The sequence below is a fragment of the Macaca thibetana genome, chromosome 14, assembly GCF_024542745.1.
Source record: "Macaca thibetana thibetana isolate TM-01 chromosome 14, ASM2454274v1, whole genome shotgun sequence".
NCBI classification, from domain to species: Eukaryota; Metazoa; Chordata; class Mammalia; order Primates; family Cercopithecidae; genus Macaca; species Macaca thibetana.
The window spans coordinates 37,068,374-37,083,962 of NC_065591.1; the positions used below are offsets into that span (position 1 = coordinate 37,068,374).

General features: G+C 36.2%; 1 protein-coding gene across 4 annotated transcripts in view; it reads right to left on the reverse strand.

The window, feature by feature from the left end:
• Positions 1–15,589, reverse strand: part of METTL15 (methyltransferase like 15) — a 236,223-nt gene that overhangs the window by 173,626 nt on the left and 47,008 nt on the right. The window contains exon 1 of one of the 4 annotated variants that reach the window (XM_050755431.1): positions 5,310–8,091. The exons of the other annotated variants lie outside the window; for them this stretch is intronic. Within the exon in view, the coding sequence (XP_050611388.1) occupies positions 5,310–5,339 (30 nt within the window). The 5' untranslated portion in view covers positions 5,340–8,091. Of the gene's footprint in view, positions 1–5,309; positions 8,092–15,589 lie in introns of those variants that run through there. 4 annotated transcript variants of the gene reach the window in all.

Consider the following 15,589-nt stretch of genomic DNA (forward strand, 5'->3'; position numbering starts at 1 on the left):
TCAATAGTGAATTAAAACAGTGGTCATAAAGTACTTACAAACCCTGGAACTGAACGCAATGGTTCAGTATTTCTTGTTTTGTGACATCCCAGGAGAATGATCACATTACGATAACATCACTTCTTAATGTGTGTTTTTAAGTAATCACTTTGTTCACAGATAAGCAGTTGTGTGTGTGAGCTCCTGCATATGTTGTGTTTGCATATGTAATAAGTTAAATATTAACATAAAGTACCAAAGAGATATAGCGATTTTATTTTGGCAATAGTCTATCTCTAAAGATAATTAATGTTCATATTTAAAGAGCTATCCATGTGATATTTTGATGTTCGCATTTTCTTCTGAATTTCAATTACCTCTAAAATTCGTATTTAACTTAAAAAATAAATGTAAGCCCATTAATTATAAAGTAAGAAAAAATTTTGGCTTGGTTCTTTAAAAAACAAACAGAATCTCTCCTAAAGAGACATAAATCATAATTTGAAAAAGGTATTAAAATTGTAACTCTTTCTAATACAAGAGGGGACATATGTTCAGTTGTGGCAAGTTTTCAAATTGAGGTTCCTACTTTAATGATCAAGGAAAAAGCTTCCAGGCTACAGAAAAAAAGGACTTAAAAAATTAACAACAATAAAAATAGCTCACTAAACTTTAAAGATATTTTTTAAAGTATATTAAGTTCTCAGGGTATAAGCCATTTTGGGGCAATTGATTCTGGGGGAAAATTAAATAGATAATGTTATTTTACCTAAGTCATTGAGATGAGGAAATACATTTGATTGTGTATTCTCCATACAAATACACACACACACACACACACACACACAGAGAGAGAGAGAGAGAGAGAGAGAGAGAGAGAGAGATCAGTAAGAAGCATCTTATTAGAAAGGTCTATACAAAATTAGATAACCAAGTAACAGCATGGGGCGAGAGTTACAAGAGGAAAAATTTGGAACAGATTTCAAAGGACAGCAAAAGCAGTGCTGCTGTAGAATGAAGCTCTGGCAACAGGTGCAGAAAGATGAGCACACGGGAAAAAGACCATGAAGCCTGACAGAATTCTGGGAATAAAATAATAATATTTAGAATTTATGCCATACTTTTTTTTTCTTCAAGCATTTTACACAAATCAACTAATTAATCATCAAAACACCCACATGAATATTTCTCAACTCATTATCAAACCCAAGAATGAGTTGCTTCTTCTTGAATACATATTACAAATCAAAGTTTTTTTCACTTTTCACATTAAACTTTTCAGCAATATCTGCCTTTTCATCTAGAACTAATTTAATCATTGCATTTGATATTTTCAACAAATTCTATTGCCCCAAACAAATCCAAAATTAGACTGCCTGTTTCTGATAGATTTCCCTTGAGAATAACACAGGATTTATTAAAACAATCTACACCATGTTTGCTTAAGTTCAAAATACTATCTAGCTGATAGAATACAGATAGTCCCCAATTTATGATGGTTTGACTTACAATTTTTTAACTTTACTCTAGTGTGAAAGTTATATGCATTCAGTCAAAACCGTACCTTGAATACCCAAACATTGTTTTTCACTCCCACATCACATTCAATAAATTACATGAGATAATCAACACTTATTATATAATTACAAAATTATTTATATTCATTTATTATAAAATTGGCTTTGTTCGATGACTTTGCCCAACTATAGGCTAATATAAGACTCCAGAGCACGTATAAGGTAGGCTAGGTTAAGCAATGATGTTCAGTAGGTTAGGTATATTCAATACATTTTTGACTTATGACATCTCCAACTTATGATGGTTTTATGAGGATGTAACCCCATCATCAGTCAAGGAGCATTTGTATATTAAAGTCCAGAATAGCTAATGGACAAATAAAAAGCATATTGAAAATTTCTAGAAAGTATCATGAAAACTCATGCTTAGGTCATTTTCTCCAGCTTTGCAACATTATTGAATAACCATTTCCCAAAAGGTTACTAATCACCAAATCTAGTGGCCTTTTCTAAACTGCTCTGAAGCCTGTGATACTACCTACCATACTCTGATTCTTAGCCTTCCAAGACAATGTACACTCTAATTTACTCTTTTACCTAACAGGTATTTGTTTCTTGTTACAGATGCCTCCAAAATTAATGAGCTCCTCAAAAATCCTTTCTTTGGAAGAAGGCTCTAGAACCAGGCTGCCTGAACCTCTATCCAAACTCTACTACTTGCTAGTTGTCTGAACTATGGCAATGTCTTGATGTGTCAGCAGTTTCACCTGCAAGAAGGGTATGTTAGTAATAACGGTACTTATTTTACAGAGGATTTGAGAGAAATAGGTCAAAAAATATGTCAAAAAGAGGAACAGTGCCCAGTATATCATAAACATCAACAAATGTTAGCAGTTATGATGTTAAATTTTATGATTACTATTATCCTCTTTATTTGCGATATCATCTAATCTAATGGCTTCAATAATTTCTGCTCTGTAAGTGACCCTCAAAACTAAATCTTGCTGACATAACCTTATCTGAAATTGTAATTTTCATTTTCAACCACCTGCTGAGTATTTCCATCAACAGTGCCTTCCCAACAGCACATATTCAAAAGATCCCAGGCTGAACACACCATCCCAAAATTATCATTCATCCTATGTTCCTTTTTTTCAGGATGTAAAGCTTCAAAATACAAGTCATATTCTCTATTCGATTTTCATTATATCACCCTTTGTGACAACCTAGACAATTAGTATAATATTACAATTAAAATAAGGCCCAACTCATTTTCTTCAATTTGACAGGATATAATTTGTCTTCTCGTGGTTTTCCTTCTTTGCCTAAAATTATTTCCCTTTTGCTTAAATCAAAAACTAATAAATGTGACCTATTATTACTTATTCTAACATCACTTTTTATTCTAGTGTACATTTGTACATCAGTTCTTTCAAATTAGTACCCTTTTTGTAAGAAATGATTTATGATATTCCTACTTTTCTTAACTCCAAACATTCATAGGTGCAAGCAGGCCAAGGTAGGTGGATCACTTGAGGTGAGGCATTCAAGCCAGCCTAGCCAACATGGTGAAATCAATCTCTACTAAAAACAAAAATTAGCTGGGGTGGTGGCCTGCACCTGTGATCCCAGCTATTTGGGAAGCTGAGTGAGGAGAATCACCTGAACCCGGGAAGCAGCGGATGCAGTGAGCTGAGATTGTAACCCTGCACTCCAGACTGGGCAAGAGAGCAAGACACAGGCCCAAAAACAAAAAAAAAGGAAGGTGCAAACATCTGACTATATCACTGTCACCTTTCATTTGTGTACTGTAATACTTAATACTTAATGTGATTTACTTTGCTTTTATTTCTTTCAATTATAGCTAGTATATTATATTGATATTTTACTGTGTATTTCTGACTGTATTTTCAAGGTAAGGGGGTGCCTACAAAATACTTATTATAAAAAAAGGATGTTGGGTCTGACATGATTGAGAATCAGTGTAGTAAATGAAGAGCTACAAAAATAAGTAATATTGTCTTGCTAGGCTTATTAAAGGGAGGAAAATGTTACTATTGGTTTATTTATTTTATTATGATTATGTAGTACATTTATATACAAGAAATGGAGCAATGGTAATTGTTACCATTATCGTTAAGATTATCAAATAACTATAATATGTTATCATTGCAAAATCTCACTCACATATTGATATCATAGGTACAAGTTCTTCGGCAAAGTTAAGTATACCAACTCCAACGTATTACAATGTTTTTAAAAAGTAATCAGGATTGCCTTTAAGAAGCCAGGGTCACATAAAAAATAAACTCAGCAGATCAATATTTAACCATGAACTTGTATTTATAAAGAATATCAAGGAAATCATTCTTGAAGAAATTAAGCTCTACCAAAATCGTAATCCTGAAACTTAAGCCAAGTCTTTAGTTGTAGAATCCTATTGTCTTATATAAATAATTCTGAAAGTAGTATAATACCCTTAAGAAAAGCATTGTGTCATCATTTCCTCCTTGATCATTTCCCAACAACAGGCTTGTATTAGTCAGGGTTCTCTAAAGGAACAGAACTAATGGAATATATATATACACACACATATATATAATGGAATATCTATACACACATATATATAATGGAATATATATATTCCAATAATTAATGGAATAATATCCAATAACTAATGGAATATATATATATTCCATTATATTGCATATATATATTCCATTATATCGCATATATATATTCTCCATTATATTGCATATATATTCCATTATATTTCATATACACACACACACACACACACAGAGAGAGAGAGAGAGAGGCAAGTATATTAAGTATTAACTCACATGACCACAAGGTCTCACAATAGGCCATCTGCAGGCTGAGGGGCAAGGAGAACCAGTTCAAGTTCCAAAACTGAAGAACATGGAGTCCGATGTTCAAGGACAGGAAGCATCCATCATGGGAGAAAGATGTAGCCTGGGAGGCTAGGCCAGTCTCTCTTTTTACATTTTTCTGTCTGCTTTTTTATTCTGGCTGTGCTGGCAGCTGATGAGATGATGCCCACCCAGATTAAGGGTGGGTCTGCCTTCCCCCAGCTCACCTACTCAAATGCTAATCTCCTTTGGCAACACCCTCACAGACATACCTAGGATCAATACTTTGTATCCTTCAATTCAATCAAGTTGACACTCAGTATTAACCAAAGCAAGTCCACCCCTTGTCAACTTGAACCCATACACGTCTCCTGAAATCATACATAATCTTTAAATAAAGACAATAATAAGGTCATAATTATGCCTAACATAGCACAACTATTCTTCGTACAACCGGAAACGCACCAATCCCCAACCCAAATACTATTACATAAAGTTAACAATACTTAAATGCTGATGTGAACTCAATAAATCTTATGTCACATGATAAAGGAGAAAGGAAATAAAATGACGATAATTTCTTAGTACAAGTGTATATATACACAAACATGTTTTTAACAAAAGAAAGGGAAAGACTCATGACAATTACAGTCCTCATTTCTGCAGCTGGCCACGTGGTCATAGCTAGTATTGATGACTACCTTCTTCTACTAACTATTCTGTATTCCCTTTCCCTTCAGCAAGCACCAGGTTGTGTTTTTTGTTTTTTTTATTTTTCCTGGTGGAGTGATTCAAACCTTCATTCATGAAGGGCCTGGATCACTTGCAGTCATGCCTGGATTGGGCTGCTATAATTTCCCATTGACCTTAATCACATGGCATGGTAATACTAAGAGATGCCCTAATGGATCTCCTGTACTCCATGCACACTCTTCCTTACCTCCGTTGCAGTGTAGTAGGCTGATTTCATCTTAATAGTCCAGGTCAATCACCCCAGTCAACACTGTATCTCTCTTCTTAGCCTGTTCACTTAAAGGTGGGAGGAACCCAAAGTGTCCAGGTAGCAATCTTAAGTTCCAGTTTAACGGAATCATTGTTGTGTCTCCTGGTGGCAACATTCCTCCCTCCAGAACTAAGACCTCTGCGCCAGCAGAACGTAATGTTGCAGGAACAGGAAGCAAAAATTTTGCCAGTGGATCACTAGGGTTGATGGTAAGTGGTGCCACTTCCACTTCCACCCTTGAGAGTTTTGCCCCAGCCCTGCAAAGGATTGTCACCTAGTTGGCATTGCAATTGTGACTTCAAAAGGCCATTCTGCCATTCTACCAATCCAGCTGCTTCAAGATGATGGGGAAGATGGTAAGACTAGTGAATTCCATGAGCATGAGTCGCACTTCTTAAGTCATAAAGTGAGTGCCTTGGTCAGAGCCAATGCCATGTGGAATACCATGACGTTGGATAAGGCATTCCGTAAGTCCATGGATGGTAGTCTTGGCAGAAGCATTGTGTGCAGGATAGGCAAACCCATACCTGGAATAAGTGTCTATTCCAGTGAGGACAAACATCTGCCCGTTCCATGATGGAAGAGGTCCAATATAATCAACCTGCCACCAGCTGGCTGATCACACCAAGGAATGGTACCATATCGAGGGCTTGGTGTTGGTCTCTGCTGCTGACAGCACTCAGCAGTGGTCGCAGCCAGGTCAGCCTTGGTGAGTGGAAGTCCATGTAGCTGAGCCCATGCATAACCTCCATCCTTGCCACTGTGGCCATTTTGTTCATGGGCCCATTGCATGATGACAGGAGTGGCTGGGGAAACAGGCTGAAGGTTTCCACAGAACGGGTCATCCTATCCACTTGATTGTTAAAATCCTCCTCTGCTGAGATCACCTGTTGGTAAGCACTCACATGAGATACAAATATCTTCACGGTTTTTGACCACTTAGAGAGGTCCATCCACATACCTCTTCTCCAAATTTCTTCATTACCAATTTTCCAATCATGCTTCTTCCAAGTCCCGGACCATCCAGTCAAACCACTGGCTACAGCCCGTGAATCCATATATAATCACACACCTGGTCATTTTTCCTTCCATTCAAAGTGCACAACCAGGTGCAATGCTTGAAGTTCTGCCCACTGGGAAGATTTCCCTTCACCGCCGTCCTTCAGGGATGTCCTAGAAAAGGGCTGTGGTGCTGCAGCTGTCCACTTTCAGGTGGTGCCTCAGTATCATGCAGAACTATATATGAACCAGGCTCTAGTCTTCTCTTCTGCTGTCAACTGATCATAGGTAACTCCCCAGGAGGCCATCGGTGCAGGCTGGGGGAGAGAAGGTTGGGTGGCAGGAGTGCGGACCATGGGCATTTGCACCACTTCCTCATGTAAATTATTTGTGCCTTCAGGACCTGCTCGAGCCCGATCACGTAGATACCACTTCGATTTCATGATGGTATGCTGCTGTGCACGACCCAATTAATAGCTAGATGGGCCAGAAAGCACCCAGTTCGTGATAGGCAGTTCAGGTCACATGGTGACTTGATGACATATAGTCAAATGTTCAGTTTCCACCAATGCCCAGTAACAGGCCAAGAGCTGTCTCTCAAAAGGGGAGCAGTTATCTGCAGAAGATGTCAGGGCCTTGCTCCAAAATCCTAGAGGCCTCCTCTGTGATTCACCTATGGGGGACCCGTCAAAGGCTCCAAACAGCACCCCTATCTGCCACTGACATCTTACGCACCATTAGATCTGCTGGATCATATTGCCCAAGTGACAAAGCAGCATGCACAGCAGCCTGGACCTGTTGCAGAGCCTTCTGTTGTTCTGGACCCCACTCAAAACTGGCAGCCTTTCAGGTCACTCAATAAATGGGCTGGAGTAACACACCCAAATGAGGAATGTGTTGCCTCCAAAATGCAAATAGGCCCACGAGGCATTGTGCCTCTTTTTTGGATGTAGGAGAGGCCAAATACAGCAACTTATCCTTCACCTTAGAAGGAATATCTCTCCCAGGATAAATACTTTGTATCCTTCAATCCACTCAAGTTGACACTCAGTATTAGCCATCACATGGCCTGCAAGTAAGAATCATAAGACCTTTCACAAATAAAAAAATAAAGAGTTTATGATTTCAGGAATAAGGGTTAAATACCATTTATCTTATATCTATCACAGATTAAACAACCATGCTTTCAGAAACAATTTAAAGTGTCTGTTTTTGCAATCTTTTGCTGTCAAAAATATTTTTCTGTGCCTTTATTTGTGTTTCAAGGCCATTATCTCCTGGGTGGATCCACTGGATTTGTTGGTAAAGTTACCACAGTATAAAATAATTGTCTATACTATCATTTATAAATTTTTCAGTTAATATACATAACCTTATAACAGAAATGAAACAAATTTGTCTAACGGAAAATTTGAAAGCTCATAAAAATAATAATTTTTGGAGTTTGTATCACCTAAAAAATTAACCTTGTACACATGTTTGGTTATCTCATTCCCTTTCCCTTCTCCCTGGGAATAAGGCCACTGGTAATTTTTAACACTTCAGAAGAAAAACAAAAGTGACTTAAAACACCTACAAAGTAATGACACCTACAAAGTAAATGTTTATGGGCAAAGATATTTATCTATTTGAAAGGGTCATTTTTAAAGGCTTCAGAGATTCTATTGTATTGAATATCTACCGTCAGGAACAATTATGGAATTCTGAACTAAATATACACTTTCTTAACACACTGAAATCTACTAATGTTAAAGTCTCAAAAATGAAATACATTTATGACATGAATAGAAAGATGAATTTCTAACCATTATAGTCATTTTAAAAATAGAAAATGTCTCCAATTGTATATAACTTAATAGGGATTTCAGGTCCTCAATTCCTACTTCTTCCTCAACTGGGTACCTTTCAGGATCATGTCTTCCGTAAAGGACAAGGGATGAATGAGATTTTTTATGCGGTGACTTCCAAATCTAATTTCCTATCATAGGGTATATTTTAGACTCTAAAGTATAAAGAATAATAACACATTAGACACACATGGGAACATACAAAATATACATGTAATAAGCAAAATATTAATCTTAAAGAAGAAATTTACATCTATTCAGTCTTCGACTTCAGTCGTATTAGTTTCTGCTAAGTCACATTTACCACATAAAATGAAGATCGTGCTATTAATTACTGTACTTACGCTCAAATGGCATATAAGTGATCTTACAGGGACAGCCTGCTTCCTGATGTAATCCTTATAAGGTTCTTAGTAAAAACCCTTTAAAAAAATAACTGTTAATACTAGCTACCGTTTATTTAATGCTTACTAAGAATGAAGCATTGTCTTAAGATCATTACCAAATACATAATCTCATTAACACAGTCCTATGGGAGTTATTATCCTCATTATACTTAAAGAAATTGAGGCACACAAAAAAGCCAGAATTTGAACTCACACAGTCTTTATCCAAGACCTAACCTCTTGTCCTCTTCCCTGCATTGCCCTTTCCTCCTTGGCCTTCACACAAACCTGCAGATCCTATATGCAATATGGTCTCCCTACCCTCTGCCTCTCATCTCTGCTAAGAGGGTCCACAGGCCATTAATTCAAACAGAGCACTCCAGAAACCTGGCAGAGGTGGGAAGGAAAAAAACAGTGAATTCTAACAAAGGTAAAAGTAAAGACAGAAAGGATGGTATTATTGAGGCTGTAAAGTAATAAGCTCCATGTTCCTGGATAGATCAAGAATTGGCTCGAAAGGCAATTTAGTTGGAATAAAGGTAGCATTTTCTAAGGTTGATTGAATGTGTAGAGCAACATACTTAGATTAATAATAGGAACCATAACATTTTAGAGCTGGAAAACATTTAAATAACTAATCTCATTCTCTCCTCCACCCCTTGTAAAAGAAGATGCTGAAACTTAGAAAAGTTAGTTGTTGTTTCTTCAAGGCCTAACAAAACCAGTTAAAGAACCAATGCCATATTCCTATTGGAGAGCATTACATTCTAAAAATCATTATGAATGGGGAGGATTTATTGGATATAATACAATCCTAAACCAGAGAAAAACCTTAAGAAAATAAAGGTATGAGATAGAAAGAAGCTGGGACCAGTTTTCCCATAAAATGCTACCTTAATGCTGCAGACATCAAGAGATCACCTTACCTTTAACCTGCTTTCTTAATTCTCTTTTCCTTGTATTTTCAATCCTGATCCTGCCAAAATAAATTCCATTAGGAGAAACTTCTATATTTTGTATCTTCTTAATGGCTCTTCCTTTCAAAAAGAACTGGATAAAACTTGCTCCGTTGTGTCTCACAAATTCACTTAAGTCATACACTAAAATCATCCCATATTGAGAATGGCACAAATTCAAATGTATAAATTAGAGAGACATTCCTTTGTGAGACAGAACTGAGAAAAATAGAGACCCTGTGTAAGAGGGATTTAAGGGTAGTAGCATTATTAACTACATACTATATAATCAGGCATTATAATTGACATTTTGCAGGTGTTATTTCTTAAAATCAGCACAATTCTTGTATGAGAGAGTTCTTATTATCCTATTTTATAGGTAAAACTAATAAAGCTTAAAGAAGCCAACCAACTTGTCCAAAGGGATACAGTACTAAGTCACAGACCTCTGACATTACAACTTTATTTATTCAAGTACTTAATAACAAAATTTATGTATTTTTCATACGCTTATTCTATAAGCTGTGATATGCCTATTTTATTCTATTAAAATCAGTTCTAGAACTAGAAGATAAACTAGAGCTTATTTATACCCTCATACAAAAGTTAATAAACAAAGCCCAAAGATATAAAGTTACTTGCCAAAGATAACAGAACATGTTAATGGCAAGGCAGAAACTACAAATTGTTAAGATTTACCAAGAACTTACTACCATATAAGGTAGGTATTATACTATCCACATTGTACAAATGAGAAAATAAAAGCAATGGGAAATCAAGTGGCTTTTCCAAGATCATAAAGCAAGTAACAAGAAAGAGAAAGAACATAGATTTGTCCTCAAGCAGTCTGGCTCCACAGCCTGTGTTGTTAACCACTATGCTAGAATCTCCCCTTCAATTAAAAATTGTACCTCCTAATTTCCTTTCCAGCTCCTCTGAAATTAAGATAAACTTTGCACTTATGAGTTACACATGAAAGAATCAATAACAGAAAAATCAAGTAAGAACCTACTTTGAAAATTCAAACAGTTCTATTATTTCAATTGATATTTAGAAATTTACATTTCTAATATCTCTATTAATTGACAAATGTAAATGAGTCAATTTATAGAGATTAACAGAGGCTCAAATTTTAAACCTGAACTTATCCCAGCACTACTGATATCTGCACTTAGCTCATCCTTCCAACTCTGCCACATGGATATTTGTAAAATGAGCCTAACGATTAGATCCTCTGCCCAGAATCTGGACAATTTAGAATGCTAAATTGGGACCTTAATTGTTTCTGTTTCATGAGTCAGTGAGTATAATATTTTATCTGTTGGATTTTCTAAATGCCAATTCCATCATGTTCTAAGCACATTCTTTGCCCACTCAGTAGTAGACTGGGTCACTCAAACAAAATGTAAGTATAACAGTAAAATGAAGTTTTCTAATTCTTTATTTTCTCTTACAAGCAACCAACAGACCAATATTTTGGTGGGCTCATCTACCTATGTATCTCAATTTTTTCTTTTATCTCTTCACTCTCTCTCCATTTAACCAATCCCAACTGCGTAAATCACACATTAGAATACAGTCAGCCCTCTGTATTCATGGGTTCCCCATCCATGGATTCAACTAAGCAAGGATCAAAAATATTCAGAAAGAAACATTCCAGAAAGTTCTAAAAACCAAAACTTGAATTTGCCAGCATGGAGAGTACCATGTTGAATCCACTGGAATAAAGGGATAGAGAGGCATTGTATTCGATATTATAAGTAATCTAGAGATGATTTAAAGGGAAGATGTGTGTAGTTATGTCAGAGGTATTTGAACCAGAATGAATCCATCTTGAATAGGAGCTGGGTGAAACAAGGCTGAGACACAGCAGGTTAGACATTGTAAGTCACAGGATGAGGCAGGGGGTCAGCACAAGATATAGTCACAAAGACCATGCTGATAAAACAAGGTGTAAAGAAGCTGGCCCAAACCCACCAAAACCAAGATGGCCATGAAAGTGACCTCTGGTCCTCCTCACTACATTATATGCTAATTATAATGCATTTGCATGCTAAAAGACACTCCCACCAGTGCCATGACAGTTTGCAAATGCCATGGCAACGTCATGAAGTTACCCTATAATGGTCTAAAAAGGGGAGGAACCTTCGGTTCTGGGAATTGCCCACCCCTTTCCCAGAAAACTCATGAATAATCTACCCTTGTTTAGGATATAATCAAGAAGTAACAATAAAAATAGCCAAACCGCAGCCCTGAGGGCTACTCTGCCTATAGAGTAGCCATTCTTTTATTCCTTTACTTTTCTAATAAACGTGCTTTCTAATTCTTTCTTGCACTAGATCTAAGAACACCTCTTGAGGTCTGGATACAGACAGACCCCTTTCCTGTAACAGCTATATACAAATACGACAACATTTTATATAAACGACTTGAGTGTCTTTGGATTTTGGTATCCAAGGGGATCCCAGAACCAATCCCTCATGTACACCAAGAGATGGCTGTATTTCACTTTTTCTAAATTATTTTCCAATGTACAAAAAAAAAAGGTCCTCAAAGACTGTGAGTTAAAAAAAAGAAATGTTTCATAACATTTTTCCCTTTTTGTCTGTCAAACTATATTTAAAAAACAAAATTTAGTGACCATCATATGGCTATTACTAAATACATAAACAAATTCCTTTCATCAAAATTGACGAAAAAGAAAAAATTTATATCCTAAAGCCCACTTCCTCCTTGCCATCCATTTGGAAATGAGAAATGAATTCAACATAAGGGACATTAGTAGATAATTTAAGAGAGCAGCTTAGGCCTAGTGCTTATGAGGTTAGCGGTGTGCTGCAATTAATTAAAAAAAAAAAAAAAAAAAAGGCACACATAGGCTTTGAGGACATATAAAACTAATTATATCACTTCCTAGCTCCATGATCTTGGACAACTCATTTCACTCCTCTAAATCTCAGTTCACCTATCTAAAATGTACATAAAGTAGCAGGTGCGGTCCAGGAGACAGAAGGGAAAGTCTAAAAGTCTCGGGAAATAAAAGCAGAAATGCCAGATCCACTAACTAGTGTTATATAGTATAAATAAACCAGACACTCATGCTGGGAATTTACCTTCTTTATTTCAGAGGCAAGTAACTGTATCTGATTATTGAAATCTGAAGGAAGAGGGTGGGACCAATAACAGTGGGTATAAAAATTAAAGAATTTTTGAGAGGATCACTCAGGAAATTGACAGGTCTTAAAGAACAGCTATAAGCCTACTTAAGATCCTAAACCTTGTTGGGCTGAGACACCCAGAAAATTACAAGATACAGAAGGAGGGACAGTAATGCAATAAAGTTATTGAATGAGGTACTGTGCTAAAAGCCAGAAATATATAAAGTAGGTATGAATCCACCATAGTTTTAAAGAGGAAACAGGCAAGTTAAGAGACAATTACAAAAAGTGTAGTAACTCCATCCTGGAAGAAAGAGCAAACAAGGTAGTGAACAGTGCAATAAATGCCATCATGGAAGAAAGAATGGACAGAAGCATGTGCAAAGTCAGAGACCTGAAAAGAAAATTATGTGCCTCATATGGGTATCAAGTAGGAAGTAGGGCATGTTGGCAGAAGGGGAGGTTGAAGGGGTAAAATGGGCCTGGTGGTAAAGGAACTTTGTACATTTTGCCAGTAATTTGCAAACCATTACACTATAAAATGATGTGATCAGATCTAAAGTGAGATCCATATAACAGCAAATTAAAAGATGTATTGAAAGTAAGTGGCCAGTTAAGAGGTTCTTGCAGTCAGCATGGTAAGAGATGAGAAGGTGGGGATATGATGTTTTAAAGAAGGGAGAGGGGTGAATATTAAGCAATCAAGTATGCTAATAGAGTTAACTCATCCCAATGAAAACTTGTCATCACAAAAAGCACGGAAAACTTTTCTTATTACCCTTTTTTTCTTTTCTTTTTTTTTTTTTTTTTTTTTTGGTCACTGTTGCCTCTGAACAGATGGGAATTCCCTCCTCTTAGTCTAACTGACAGCAAAAACTTCAAATGGGAAGAACTTCCTGGCATGGGTTTACAAAGAGTGCTTAAATCTATTCCAATTTGCAATTGGAAACACTCATTGAGACAACCGAAGAATTTAGTAAAATAAATTGAATAATATTTGATAAATTTACACTCTCATGGTGTGGGAGTATTTCAGCACAGGCTGGAACAGTTTCAGGTTCATCATTACCTCCTGAGAATACCTCTGATAAATAAAAACTCACAGAAAAGTAAAGCTAAAGTCTCAACTCTTGAATAGGCAGCAATGATTTTCTTGGTTTTAACAGTCTGACCCTAATGAGCTGGATTTCTAAACTGATAACTAGAAGGCAACAAAGCTCTTTCCTTTAGAATGAAATCATATAAATTTTAGGGGTTTTCTTTTTTTTTTTTTTCTATCACACAGAGGATATGTGTATAAAGGAGAGGGATTTTTCATTTTTTAAAATCACCCCCATTTTAAAGTTAGTACAGATATTTTTAAAATACCTTTTCCAATTCACTGTCTTCACCTTTTCTCCTTTTGTCTTCTCATTGTTTCCTCCCTCTCCATATTCAAAATAATAAAGTTAGTTTGTGTGTTTGAGGAAGAGGTGTTAGCAAAGCTTCATCAGTCCAATTCCTTTGTTCCCTCAATATCTCTCACACAAATCCATCTCAATTTCATGGCCTAAGTAGACAGTAACAAGAAGAAAGAATATAGAAAATAGGCAACAGAAAAGAGAAAACAAAAGAACCAATGAAACACAAAAGCCAAACGAAAAAATATCAATACTATACTAATGCAGTATAACTAATAAATTGAAAGTTATCTTGGAAATCTTCTAGCCCCACTCTGTTGACAATAAGACACAAAACAGCATTGCAGGAGATTGGAGGGCTGGGGCGCAGTGGATAAGAACTGATTAAACCTTTCAAACCTAACCTGACCAGGAGTTTAGGACTGCCTGCCCAAGAGATGTACCCTGAGTAATGGCAGGCCTATAGTTTCTATATTTGAAATTCAAAGAAGCTACATTGGGTCCTGGGTTTGCTGAGAGTCTAAATTTATCAAATATTATTCAATTTATTTTTCTAAATTCTTCAGTTGTCTCCATGAGTGTTTCTAATTGCAAAGCATCTCAAAGATGCTTTCTTGCCTTGGAATTTTCTTTACTGACTCTCAATTTGAGAAATGCAAATATATTTTAAATAAAATTTAAGTACTGTTTTGTTATAGTGCTTTTCTACATAGGCCTTTTTGTATTGAAAATAATTTTTCTATGGGAAGCAAATGAATTCCGAAGTCATATGCCAGTTTGGTTTTGGGTAATCCATCAGAAACAGTGCAATGAGATAAAAGAGATGATCCTACTTACATGTTCTCCTTAATGGATCTTTAGCCACTCGTTGCCTATCCCTAAAGAATCATATATTTTAAATCTAATAATTACCTAATCCAAATTCATTATTTTATCTATGAAGGCACCATGGCCTAGAAGGAAAGGTAACCTGCAAAGTAACAGAGAGTTGGTGTAAGAACCCAGGTCTCTTGATTTCCAATCTAAAAAATGTAAACTGCAAGAATGGCCCTGGTGTAGTATATCTGATACATGGCAGTTTGGCTAGATGAGAGCAGATTTGGTAGTTCAACACCCACCACTCACCCCTGCCACACAAACACACACACACACTTCAGCTACATCCATAATCCAATATTTTTGTCATTATATTATCACCTCTGTCTGTACCAAGTACTGTTTGTTAAACACTTTATGAACAACTTCTAATCTAATTATCAGAAAAATCCTATTACATAGGTTCTTCAAAGTAGAAATGGCTAAAAAAAAAAAAAAAAAAAAAAAAAATTAATTGAAGTCCAGAAGACGTGATGATAAACTACCAAGCTCCTACTTGAAATAATTCAAGTGTTTAGGCTAACTACATGGCAGAACAAGAAAAATAAAGTGTTTTATTCCCTTTCTGAAAAGCTGCCTTAGCCTAGCAGTGTCT